General features: G+C 51.3%; 1 protein-coding gene across 2 annotated transcripts in view; it reads right to left on the bottom strand.

Moving 5' to 3' along the window:
* RAB15 (RAB15, member RAS oncogene family) overlaps positions 1–13,858 on the bottom strand; it is a 25,774-nt gene extending 11,916 nt beyond the window's left edge. For both annotated transcript variants that reach the window (XM_011384371.2, XM_023526999.1), the window contains exon 1: positions 13,668–13,858. In XM_011384371.2, the coding sequence (XP_011382673.1) occupies positions 13,668–13,791 (124 nt within the window). In that variant the 5' untranslated portion in view covers positions 13,792–13,858. The remainder of the gene's footprint in view (positions 1–13,667) is intronic.
* Between the last annotated feature and the right edge of the window lie 6 nt (positions 13,859–13,864).

Raw genomic sequence — 13,864 nt, 5'->3', positions numbered from 1 at the left:
GCAGAGTAGCAAAGGCATATATATGATCCCTGCCCTTACAGAGCTCAGTGGGAAGGAAACAAGGCCCAGGGGGTTTGATAACTAGCCCAAGCTCTGCACAGCCAGTAGCAGAGGCCTGTTTGAGGCCAGAACCCATGCTACCCCTCGCACGGTTTCTTGGGGGAATGAGAAGAGAGTGGTGTGCTAACGAGGCACAGAGGCCTTGACTACCCATGGTTTCCTGTTTCTCTGTAGGTCCTTGAGAAGGGCTGGGCCTGGCGAGGAACTCCTGACTCTAGGGGAACTCTCCCTGAGAACTAATGAATGCAGGCTGTGAGAAGAGGCGGGACAGGCGAGAGGATAGGCAACCATCCCGGAGTGAGCTCTGGGTTTGGATTCCTTCTCCCCTCTTCCTTCACTTCTTAGTTGTGTGGCCAAGGACCCAGGCTGAGGAATTCTGGGGGCTCACAGCACCCCCACCCTACCCTACCATCCTGCAACCCAGGCCCTTCTGACCACCCATAAAATTTGTTTTAACATCTCTGAGAAGTGAATGCTTCCATTTTGGCTGTTCATATGCACTAAGGAAGACTGAGAAAGTCTATGCCTTCCGAAGGATTTTCCCCTCCCACTCACTCCCCCTCTCTCATGTTTTAAAAGATTACAGCCCAAGGATCTTCTAGTGGAATCTTCCTTCTACTGTGCTCCCACACACCCTGAACCTTCCGCTGTGTCCGCCGTGCCAATCAAGCCCTGGCCCGCCGTGACCTGTGCCCCTGCGTAGCTGTTGGGTTTTTCCGCTGCTGAACACTGCAGAACAAAGTCAAAACACTGGCCTTGTTTAGTCGCCTGTAGACTCATGCTTTGTCACCTCAGCTGGGCCCTCACAGCTGCTCAGCAAGCTGTTTATTCAGTGTGTGTTCAATTCTCGCATTCCTCACGGCCACTGTCCTCCCTGCTGAAGGCTTCAGTGTCACCTTCCCACAGCTGAAGGCATTCAAGGGGATACCTTTGTCTCCTGTCTGATGGGCAAAATGTAGGCTGCCTGATGAAGCCTTTACTCTGAGGCCCACCTCATTTCCTCAGAATTATTTTCTCCATCTTCCCTGAGGAAGAGTCTTTTCTCTTTCCCAGGTCTCCTCTCTCAGCTGTCCTCATCGGCCCCTCTGGGTACACATCCTGAGATCTGCCCCTCTTTGTTGCATTTTCAGAATCTACAGGAAGAAGAGAGATTCTTCATCTACCTCCACCCCCAGTGTGTTCTCATCCTAGCTTCTCTAAGGCAGCGCTCCTCAAACTTTAAGGTGCCTGAAGATCACCGTGATGATAGTGTTCAGATGCAGATTCTGACCCAGTAGGTGGTAGATAAAGCCTCAGATGCTGCATTAAGCTGGCAGGTGAGGCTGATGCTACTGGGCCACTGGATCACACTTTCACAGCAGTTTCTAGGACAATGGTTCTCAAAGTGTGGTCCTTGGACCTGCAGCTTCAGCATCAGCCAGGACTTGCTAGAAATGCAAATTCTCTCAGCCTACCCAACCCTACTAAATCTGAGGCACATAAAGTTTGAGAACCACTGTCTAGTCCATCTCTAGGCAGAACCACACCCAAGGTTTATAACAATACTTATAATTAAATAGCAACCCCCACCCCGCCGCCCCGCAACTAGTTCTTATGCCAGCCCTATGAAGTAGGCAGGAGTAGAGATTATCATCATGAGGCACAGAGAGACCAAGTAACTTACTCATGTTCCCACATCCTATGGCTGAGCTGGAACTGAAAATTAGTCTCTTAAAACCTAGCCAGGATACTCCTCGCTCAACCGGTGGCTTCCCAACCCTTTAAGGCTGTGCAATCTCACTGCCTTTTCTGCTGGCAGTACGACACACGTGTTCTGGTGTTATAAGGCATACAGAAGTGAGGCAGTGGGCGCATGTGGGGCAAGCCCACCACGATGACCTATTTTCAGGGAACCCTTTGCTCCTTGAGAGTCCATGATTCCACTAAGCCCAGCTGCATCGCTCTGGATAGTGCTACCTCGGTGTTTCTACAAGAGAGCCTGCTTCCTTTCCCGGACACAGGGAATCCTCAGGTGTGAAGAAACAAGCAAACCACCTCCACACAGCTCCAGCAGAGGTTCCGGGAGACCTTGGAGTCCTGGGAGGAGAAAGTTAGGAAGATGGGGCCCTCTCCCAAACAGGTGCTGAAAGCTCACCATTTTTTCCCCAGCACCTCAGAAATGTCCATCACGGTGCCTGCCACACCCAGTGTCCTTTTCTAGATGGAACTGCCCAGCCCACAGCCTCTGCTCAGTGTGTTCTTTGCAGAGAAGCAGCTCCTGACTGGACTAGGGGTGGATATCTGACCTAAAGGAGGCCCACAAGGGGCTTGTTGGTGATCCAAAAGGTGACCAGGCCAATAGGTCAATCAAACCCGCTCCCTCCAGATGGTGGAGAGGGGACTGGTCAGTTGGTAACGAGAGGAACATAAAGCAGACAGATGTGCAGAGAAGCGGGGATGCCTAAGATGCACACATGCTGGCCTGAGTGTGGCTGAGGGCACTGGATCCCAGCACAGCCACCAGTCCACACCAGAGCCAACCTTCCAGCCCACGGGTTATCTTCCTAGCACACCCCTTTTTCTTAGAGAGTGCCTCAGGATGCCTGGAGAGCCACAGTCTGTGACTGTCCACTGCTGCCTAATGGCTCCCCCAGGCTGGGGGCAAGACGTTTCAACTATGGGCTGGAAGGAAGACTTCTAAAACGGTGCGCCCTGCTCCTTGCCGTCCCTAATTTTGTCTTCTAGCCCCAAAGAGACATAGAGTACCTAAGGGACAGAGAATATGTTCTACATTTGATGAGAATTTTTGTTTGTTTTTAAAATCTCTGCCTTCATACCGGCACCGTGCTGGGCATAAAATAGCAATTCCATTCGTGGCATCCCTCTGCCCCAGAGAGCATTAAGAGGGATGGGTGCCCGTGGCTCAAGAGCAGGGATCTGGACACCTCACAGACACTAGCAAGGAAAACTTCTTAGTTAAGCGACAGTGCCAGGTCCTGAGGCACTGGTGGCCTCTGGCTCTTCCTGCTGTGTTCATGCTCTGTGGCCTCTGCTCCTCCAGCAGCAACCCCAACAACTGCCAGGCCACAGTTGGGGGCCTGGAGTACAGGTGACAGCTGCTGTCAGAGAACTGCGAGGATAGGTGAGGTCCTCCTTTGGATATGTGGGGGCCTGGGGCAGGTCAGAGGGACAGGGCAGAGGAACCAGCACTGGCCCTATCCTGGCTCCTAAGATATCTCGCCTTGGGCACTAAAACAGGGACGAGCTTACTGCCTCCCCAGTCTAGCCGTGGAGGTGCTGGAAAGACTGTGCAAAGAACCAAACAGGGCACATCCAGGGGAAAGAACTCTCCTTACCATCACTGTCTGCCTTCGAAGAAAGCCCTGGAAAGCATGGAGGCAGTGCGGTGCGAAAAACGGCAGCCGCATGGTCGTTCAGAACACAGCTGTCGGGTCAGAGTCTGGTTCTAATCCTGCCTTTAGCACTAACTACCTGTGTGGTCTTAGGAAGGCTATTTAAGCTCTCTGTCTCAGTTTCCTCACCTGTAAAATGGGAGTGATAATCCCTATTGTCGGAGAATTTTTGTAAGGATTATGAGATAAGGTAAAAAACTCATAACATGAGGCCTGGCACAGAGAGCTTTATTAAATGGTAGCTGAAGAAGCTATTAATTCTCTTGGAAAGGATGAGATTAGGGAGCCCAGGGGGACTCTCAAGGGCTCTAGGAAGTAGGAGGGGCTCATGTTGGGGAGAGCGGGCAGAGAGGGGACAAAGAGCTAGCACTAAACTGGAGTGTTTCAACAAGAGGAGAAAACGCCACCCACCATGGAGCCCAGATGGCCCAGCTACAACCTAAATTCTGGCAAAGCTACTGTGCGCCTGTTGGTAGGCTAGTACCTCATGGGTTAAGGTCAGGTGCCAGCTTGCCTGCATGCCAAGTGCCACATGCTTCAAGTGGAAACAGGGCTCTCCTGGGTGCCAAATGTTATCACTATGATCAACCACAGCCCAGGGGACCAGCAGCGTGACCTGAGCCTTTTTATGAGCAATGAGACGCCACAACAGGAACAACTTAATACAGCTGAAACTCAAGGCAGACACCCAATCCCTGGAGGCATGCTGGCTCCAGTTACCAAACCCAGGTCACAGGAAGGCTCCTAGTTCCTCCCCTACGGGAAACCAGCATGTACTGGATGTGTGGAGTTCACGTGGGTTGTGGCAGGAGATCACCTCCAAAGAGGTCACCTTGAGCAACCCCAAAACAAGTGTAGGAAAAAGCAGACCCACAGGGGACATGGTACTGCCTGACTTTGCCACCAGACAAGGCATCAGAGTAATTCCTATTTCAAAAGCCCTTTCTCACCAATAGCACAGGAGACCCATAACACCATTTTCCCCAACTGGGGGACAAGTGAGGGGAAGAACAGGGAGGGGAACAAGACAAAGGGATAGCTAAGAGGCAAAGCTCAAGATTCAAGACAAGGGCTCCTGGCACACAAATGTCCCTTATACCCGTTAGGGGAGGGGCTATCAGAGAGTGTCTTCGCCCCAAACCTGCCACTTGCTAAATCCTCTTCCTTCCTTTTGTCTGGGGACTTTTGGCCTTGCTGTCTTTGGGACCACACGCCAACCGACTTCCTCCTCTTACCCAGGTGTAGACTGATTGCCCCTCATGCCAGCCTCATCCTGGGGAAAAGGTGAACCCAGGCTCTCTGAGCAAATGCATTAGTCAGTGTTCATCCCACCTTCCTCTGGGAGCGACAGGAAGCAGAAATGAAAAGGAGACCCTGGTCTTTGGCAGATAGAATCCTGATCTTCTAATGCCAAGGTCATGTTTTAACCTCCAGGGCACAAGGGTCAAAGGCTCTGATGTGGATGCCCACCCACAAGAAGACTGGAGATTACAGAATGACACCCTATCCCTCCTTTCTATTTTAAGATGCGCACACACAACCTCAACACGGAAGGACAGTGGTGATTCGGGGACCAGGACAACTCTAGAGGCTACCATCCTCACATAAAATCTTCAAGGGTCTGTCTTTGGAAACCCAGGAACCCAGGGGTTGTTACCACGTAGAAGCGTCTCCCAGACTCCGGGGAAGTAAACCTGGACTCCTAGGAGACTGCAGGGAATGCAGGTCCCCAGTGCCTCGGCCCCGGGAGCTCCCGACCCGAGCCCCCGGAAGTGGGGTGGTCTCGGAAGGTCACTCCAGCAGCTTGGCTGAGCTGACGGGCTTCATCTGACACCAGCAGTGACCCTGAGCAACAGGCAATGCTGACCTTGGTCTAAGATACCAACCCCTCATTTCTTCATACATTAAAGAGGGACCATTCGCACAGGGACCACGGAGTACTTTCTTGCTCCCTCCTATGTCTGAGCTTCCACTACGACATGTATCTGAGCAGAAGAGCTACACGCTACTGGAAACAGTTCACCCCTTGCAGGACTCTCCCCATTTCCTCAGTCCCAAACATGTGTGTAGCATAGTGAGTCTCTTATGATCTTAAGAGTCCCAAGAAACCACACTATTTGCGACTCCCCTCAGGGAAGAGCAAAAATCCCCTAGGAAAATGCATGCATCCATCCAAACAGTTATTAAGTACCTACTTACTATGTGCCTAGGACACAGCTAGGTGCCTGAAGACACAGCAGTGAATAACACAGAGGATCCTTGTCTTCAGAAAGATTCTATTTGAGTCGGGGAGACAATTATGAAATAAGTAAACTAATAATCATATCATAGAGTGATAAGTATTAAGAGGCAAAAGCAGAATGATGGAGTAGAGAAGATAAAGCAGGTTGCGGACCGGTACCGGTCATGGCCTGTTAGGAACCGGGCCGCATAGCAGAAGGTGAGTGGCAGGCAAGCGAGTGAAGCTTCATCTGTATTTGCAGCCGCTCCCCAGTGCTAGCATCACCGCCTCAGCTGCACCTCAGATCATCAGCATTAGATTCTCATAGGAGCACCAGTCCCTGGGGCCAAAAGGTTGGGAAACACTGATTCTAAAGGATCAGGCTCCAGGCAAGGGGAAGTAGCAAATATCCCTTAGATAGGAATACATTTCAGTCAAACTCAGAGTTCCCTTGAAGAGAAAAGGAAGGGACCAACATTATGGCTTCCTCTGTTATAAGGAGGAAATCACAGTGATGCCCTTCCCTTTTCTTGGACCTTATGGGGACCGATCCTCACAAGTGCACACGTGTGCCCGCATGTACATGAAATCTTGTACATGAAACACATGTCCATGAAATCTTGTTTGCAGGCTCTAATTTGAAGAATGTAGCAAACAATTTCTCAAATACTAACATGGCCAACTTGGGGGCTCCTCACCCCCACTTTATGATAGCTCTACACTGAATGCTCACGTGTGTAAAGCACACTATTTCTGTGCACATAGTAGGTTCACAGAGTAAATACTTAGGAAACACTAGTTCCCTTCCCCTTGCCCTTCCCACAACTCCATGCACAGACCTCCATGGGGCCTCTGTGACACAGGCTGTGTGCTCCAGCTAACCCTGTCTCACTCCTCTGGCAGTCCCTTGACCAGGGTCTTGCCTCTCTGAGCCTGCTGCTGGGTAGTCAGTGGGCATTGGCTCCTCACTCTTCCACCCTCCCTCCTGAGCCTCTTCCCAGGCAGGGCCAAGTGCACAGGCAGCAGATTCTGGGAGGAAGAGACGGGCTGGGAGCCTCAGGAGCAAACATCTTAGAGGGGACAGGGCCTCCAAATGCATCAACCGTCACACACAGCCTACCAAGGATCAAAATGAACTTAAGCTGGTCTAACCAGGACCAGTACCAGCTGGCCCAGCCAGGCAGAAGAGTGGCAACCCCAAATAGTGAGGTGTTTTCCACAGCACGCCTCCTCCAACAGCCTCCTCCAACAGCATTGTCGCCTGGGGAACCTTACTTAGTCTTCAGGATCTCATTCAAATGTTGCTTCCTCTGTGAAGGCTTCACCAATCTCCCCAGGAGGAATTTGTCACTCCTCTGTGATTCCGAAGCATTTGACACTACGTTCGCATAATATTTCGGTTATCTGCTTGGATGCCCGATTCCCCAACTGCATTGTGAGCTCCCAGAGGGCAAAACAACATCTTATTCATTTCACATTCTCACTGCCTGGCAGAAGGTAGACGTTCATTATACATTATGCAACAAATTGAATAAACAAAAGAAAAAATGAATGAGTGGGGAAGTGAGTGGATAAATGAGTGAATGAATGAAGTCAGTATCTGCCAGGAGAAAAGATCAGTGGAGAGAAAACTTTAATCTGGGAAGAGAAAACTTTAATCTGTGGATCAGGGAATGACCCACGTTTCGAAGCCAACTGTTGGCCCTCTCTACAGATCACAGTGCCTGGGTCACAGAGCTCTCAGTATTATCAAAATAGTAATTTGAGGGCAACACTCAGATCTCATCTTCAAAGTTCCCCCAGCTGGACTCCTCAAACACACCCCCTGACTGTCACCCAAAGGGATGTGTTAAAGAAGCAGACTCCACCAGCAGCAGAGGCACAACGGTCCCTCCATCCCAAAGTCCTCAGATGAGGTGGGGAAGGCACGCATCCTCTCCCCTTTAGCTCACAGGAGAGAGGTTCTGCTTGGCAACCTGTGGGAGAAACTTCCAAAGTGAGCACAGGCATGCCCAAAGCCAGCTTGGAGAAACTGGAAGAGAGGAGATGGTTCAAGTTTGGGCCATCTGCATGTAAGATGTGAGTCATCAACTTATCTCAGGATCTCAGTTTTCCCAGTTATAAAATAGGGCAGATGATTAGTCCTTTCCATCTCAGAGGGAGGAATTAAATATCCAGGAAGCTCTGTGGTCCCCTTGGCAAAGCATGCTGCCCAGGCAGAAGAGCCAAGGGGAGGTCAGAGGCCTGTGCAGAAAATTGGCAGTTATACAGGGAAACAGGCACAAATATTAGATTACAGAAGAAGGCACTCTGAGAAGAGTTGGCAATCAGGGTAAAAGAGTAATGGCCAAATACTGACTTTCACGTTATAAAGCTCATCCCCAAGCTGTCTGGGGCATGAGGAGGAGGTTGGGGGAAAAGGACTAAGCAGGAACCAGGACACTCAAAATCGTGGGTGAATCTGCAGAGTTGTGAAGGTGGCACAGGTGCACAGAGCAGTGGAAATAAAATCCTCTGTGGGTTTCACAGCCATTATTGGGGATCATGTCCTTGGGGAAGAGGATGGGCAGAACAGGGGCCTGAGGCAGAGTGATATCTGGCAGAGACCTGAGCCATGAGGCAGAGCCACCCTGTCTTCTCCGGTCCCCTCTCTCCCCACTCCTTCACTGCTCCTCACCTGCTCACCAACTCACTCTTCCTTCTCAGACCCTGGGACTGCCAGGGCAAGGGGCATTTGGCACAGAAACGGAAATGAAACCCAGAGCCTACTCCTGGGCTCCCCTGGAAGGTAAGATGGCGTCCTGATTCCCATCTGTGTTGTTCACTACTGTGTCCCCAGCTCCTTGTATAGCTCCTTGTCCCCAGCACCTGGCACAGAGTAGGTATTCAGTACACAGTGCCAAGATGACCAAATGTATGAGTGATGGATAGTTTATCAATCTCTATAATTTTTTATGAGCTAGGAATACTACTGCTACTACTGCTACTACCGCTACTACTGCCACTACTACTACTGATGATGATGATGATGATGATGATGACGATAGCAGCTACCATTTTTTTTGAGGGCTCTGCCAAGTGCTTCGTATTCATTAGCCTCTGTGATTGTCACAATGACCTTTAGGAAAGATTCTGCTATTTCTTCAGTTTACAGCTGCGGAACCTAAGCACAGAAATGTTAAGTAAATGTCTGAAGGTCGCAGAGCCAGTGAGGCCACGGAGAATCTCATGCTTGTCGGTCTGCTCCCTTTTTATTCTACTCATGGGGCTTCACCTTCCCTTCCTTTCTGGGGGGGGGCCTTAAGAACAGGATGGGAAAAGACCTGTCTCAGGCTGCCTGAGTTCTGGGCCACAGACCCAGTCCAGATCCTCCCGCAGTGTCACACAGCATACGTACACAGCGCCTCATGGTCCGGGGGCCCACAGACCCCAGGGCCCTGTGCCCAAGTACTGGCCTGCTGTTTGCAAGGCAGCTCGATTCAAGGATCAGCCCTTTCCTCTTGGTCCTTCCCCAGCCCTCTCACTCCCCTTCAGTCACCCAAAGTCCTTGCCCCAGGCAGCCAGATTCAGTGCAAACAGAACCTTCTGAGAAAGGTGATACTGCCAAGTGGCCCTGAAGCCACAGCTGTTCAACCAGTCAAACCGGAAAATCACAGGCACAGCCTCCTGCCGGAAGGGTGCGGCTGAGTGGTGGTCTTTAAAACAAAAGGTCCAGAGGCCAGGGACAGGTGTACTCAGGGAAGACCAAGGATGAGCAGGAGAAAATCAACTTGCGGGCAATCTCTTCTTCAGCCTGCATTAGTGGCTTACATGTCACTCCTGGCTGCCGTGCAGAAAGGACACCAAAAGTCCCTGCGTGCAGACATCCACGTAGGATAGGACATTTCATCTCCTGCCTGGGCAGGCAGCACAGGTCACATGAAGCCCTTTCAGAAGTTGCCAGGTTGGTCAGTGGGAAATAAGCACAGCTGGTGGTGTGGAGCCTCTTGTGGTGCCACAGGAAAGGGTGGGAAGGAGAAAGGAGAGAAGGAGCTGAGAGGTCCCTTCATGCCCAGATATTACCATAGCCTTTGCTGCAAGTCAGTCCTCTCTTGAGCCAACACCCCAAGTGTCATTTTCAATGTCATTCCCCTGCTCAGAAACTTCTGATACTATTGTGAAGGCTCAAGATCCACCCCCTCAGCCAGGCCCTCAATGCCCTCAATGACCTCATTCATTCATTTATTCATTCATTCAACATTTATGGAGAGTGTGCCTGGCCCTGTACTAGGACAATGAAAACAATGAGGAATAAGATTTGGTCGCATCCTCAAGGCACTTTAAGTATAGTTTTAGGAGACAGAAATAAACAGAACTGTTCTCACTCTTCTCCTAAAACCCCGCTTCTGTTCCAGCCAGACTGCCCAGAGTCCCATGAACACCCACTGAATTCCCACCTCTGTTGTCTCTGCTCCTGTTGCTCCATCTGCTTCTTCCCCTACAGGAACTGAAAAGCAGCCCACACAGCAAGGCCTAGCTTCAGCCTCCCCTCCTCCTCAAGCCTTCCCTGTGGCTTCTGGTCCGCAGGGTCCCTCTCCTTCTCTGGCCTCCTCTAGCACTCGGTTGTAGCAATAGTACTCACGGTCCCCTTGCCACTCACTGGCTGCCTCATGCACATCTTACATGATGATGTAGCTGCTAATAATGACTGTAAGACCCTTGCTGACAGTTGTGATCATGATCATAATGGATTTGAAAAGCGGTTCACCAGATATTTTACCTGGTACTCACAGATATATTTTCTTTGTGGCCTAGGCTCTTTTGGTTTGTCTTGCCTCCCTGACTAGATTACAGGCTCTGTGGGCAGGAAAAGGTGGACTGCAATGTCTCTAAATGGCTGGCACGGTGCTTTGTAGTGAATGCCCAATTAATTTGTTTAACAGGTATGATCGTCTCGCCAGGAAACAGAAGAGAACATTAAGGCGCCGGCTGCCCACCTCTGCACCACATCTGGGTCAGCACAGCTCACAGAAGAATGCCAATGTCACAGATCCAGCTGTGGGGCCACCTGCCCACCTGCGAGATCTCCTCACTGCTCCCTGGCAGACCCTTCTCTGGAATGTCACAGGCTTTGACAAGGAAGCGGCATAAACAGTAAATCAAAGTGTCAGCCTAAGTGATATCAACATGATCCAAGAATCTGAATTCTGTCTTGGCACAATTTGGTGAGTTGCCTCATTTCCCCATTCACCAAAGAAGCTCCAGGAAAGGTGCCTAGATCATTGTCTAGTATATTAAAAGAATGTGTCTTAGTCAAGGAACAGCTTGAGAGAAGTGACTACGTCGTGTATTATTCTTCTTGGAATCTCCAGGTCTCAGTGCAGAGCCTGCCTACAAGACACATGTATTTATTATTTATTTATTTTTGACTAGATAAATTAATGAATATGAGTTGGTAGTACCCATTTTCTTGGCTCCTTGATTTGTCTCCTGGCTGCCCCTTCCATCTCTGGAAAACAGTCTATATTCAGAAAAGGGAACGGCTTTTCCTGGCCATCCGCTCTCCCTAAGTCTTAGTGAATGCTGAAAAACACGCCTGAGATTAGGTAGAATCACAATGCCTTGGTAAGCTTTCAACAAGAACACATTTAACGAACCCAGTGGGTAGATTTAAAAAGGCTGGTGTAAAGCTTCTCTTCCACAGAATCCAAACTCCTAAATAGTCCTCTGTGTCCTGCCATCAGAAACTAGGAGGGTTGTCTTCAGGTTTTAGGTCAATATACCAAGGGCCTTGAGGACACAGGAGGGGTAGGGTTCTACAGAGACATCTCTACCCAGTTCACTGATTCACCTCTGTCCCCAAAGTGGTTGGACCCAGAGGGATTCTGAGGAAGTCCCGGTGACCTGCGAGGGAAAACTGCACATTTACCTGTCTTGCAGGAAGAAATGTCTAAGATGGAAGAAGATGAGGTGGAAGAGGCATAAGGAGGACTAGTAATTAGCAATATGGGGGCAAGGGACTTAAGCATGAGCCTCGGAAGAGCCATCTTGGTATTTCAGAAACAACAGTTCCCTCATTTGTCTGTGGAGAAGAGGGCACTCTCCTAGGGGAGGCTGACTCCCTCCACAATGCTGAGCAGGAGCTCAGGAGCTTCTGAAGTGAGGTGAATGAGTAAAGCTCTCCAGGGAAAAAATCTCAGATCATTCCTAGTACTTGTAATGTGGCCAGGATACCAGGGTGCATCAGGCCAAAGCCAGAGGCCCCCGAGCAGCCCATAGTCCTCTGTGATAGCTCAGTAGCACCTGGTGCCAGGTGCGTCCCAAAAATAGCCACTGCAAGTTTCCTTAAGTGCTACCCTGTTGCCCTTTGTCCCCACACCTACAACCTGTCCCCATATTCCATCTGGTTCCTCGGCCACTCCCTTGCTCACTCCCAGGCCTTTCCCCAATGCCCCCCCCGCCACTTCCCTCTGAGCCTTCCCAAGAGGCATGCAGCTTCCCTTGGCCTCTGCACCCTACCCATCCCTCTGAGATGTCTCTCATTCAAACAGTGGTCCAGCCCAAGCTCCTGGACCTTCTAGGAACCTGCCTTACAGCTTCCCTGGGAAAGATGAATGCATCTGTTCCCTGACCTTACTAAGTCCCTTGAAGATAGTGAAGCAAAGAGAGAATGAGCCCCTAGGAGCTCAGTGATGGTAACAGTAATGACACCAGCATTCATTCAGCTTCACTGTGTATCTGAGTTTGTGCTAAGTGCTTTTATAAACATTATCTAATTTAATCCTCACAACACCTTGGTAGACAGGTACTGTTATTATTCCCATTCTACAGATCAGACACTAAAGGTCAGAAGCTTAAGTGATATTCAAGGTTATGTTGCCCCCAAGTGAGGTCCGCCAGCACCAGGTCTGCCTGACAACAAAGGCTGTCTCTTAACCACGAGGCCAATTTCCGCCTGGCTCTATCTGCTCCTTCTTCTCTCTTAGCAAGAAGTGTGTTGGGAGGGCGGTAGCTTCAAGTGGAACTGAGTGCTGGAGCCTTGTCAGATGGCAGGGGGGACTTGGGCAGTGTTGAGGCTACTCTGGGCATCAGTGGGGAAGCTGTTAGATGTGGGTGGAATTCCCTCAACTCAGACGGCTCAAAGGAGGAGCCCCCTGAAAGGGGAGGCCACCACTCCCTCCCAAAACAATTGATCCCGTCACAGGCCTCTGGAATGTCACCAGGCCTTGTCCCTCTAAGCACAGGCTCCAGCATTGCCAGATCAAAGAGATGTAATCTAAGGTGGGTCTTGCCTGCCTTCTGTCCCCTGGTTTGGACAGGTAATCTTGACGTTCCTCAGCCTTCTTCAAAACAGATGCTTCAGCTAACTGCTCTTCCAGAACTGGCTAGTAAATGCCCTTTTCACAGGAACGTCGGCGTCTCACCTTAGCTACGCCCTCCTGCAGGTGTCCCACCTTGGGGCTTACTTTCACAGCTGTGCCCTGGAAACTCAATCCCTTAGGCCCCTCCCTTCCTCCTTTTTCCCCCTCCAGGCTCCGCACTGGGTCACCCCTAAACTGAGGGTGTCCAGTGACTCAGTGACTTGGCTCCCCATCCTGAACCCCTCTTCCTGAGCACAGGCTTTACTTCCCCTCCCCCTCTCCACCTGCGAGTGTGGGGGTGTCATTTCAGTGGTTACGATCCTCGATCCTCGCTGTCCCAGCTCAGGGTACTCAGGCCTACCTACACCCACCTCCCTCGGCTTTGACGGGAAGGCTCCCCAGCGCGAGGCCGGAAAATCCAACTCTAGTCACGGACAGCAGCGGGGACCCCCTCATTTCCCGAAACCGAGGCTCAAGTCCCCAGCTGGGGGCCCCTCACCCCGGCATTTATGCCCTTGCCCTGGCCTGCTGCACCCACGCCTTGAGCCAGAGAGGCGAACAGTTCCTCTCGGGCTGAGTGGGGAAGGGGAAGGGGCCGCCGGGCAGGTGGTGGCGGCGGGGAGGGTGGGGCCCCCCTCGGCCACCGCCCCTTACCGATGGTGGAGATGTGCGAGGAGTGGAACTCGTTGTCAGTGAAGCGGCACAGCAGGCAAGTCTTGCCCACCCCGGAGTCCCCGATCAGCAGCAGCCGGAACAGCACATCGTACTGCTTCGCCATGGCTGGGGCCCGAGGCGCCGGGGGCGCTGCGGCGGGCGGCCGGCTCAGCCCTGCTCGGCCGCTGCCATCGCCG

This window comes from Pteropus vampyrus, unplaced genomic scaffold (assembly GCF_000151845.1).
Source record: "Pteropus vampyrus isolate Shadow unplaced genomic scaffold, Pvam_2.0 Scaffold15, whole genome shotgun sequence".
In the NCBI taxonomy this organism is placed as follows: Eukaryota; Metazoa; Chordata; class Mammalia; order Chiroptera; family Pteropodidae; genus Pteropus; species Pteropus vampyrus.
Note: the sequence above shows the minus strand (reverse complement) of the source record. Positions and strands in the feature narration are given on the sequence as shown.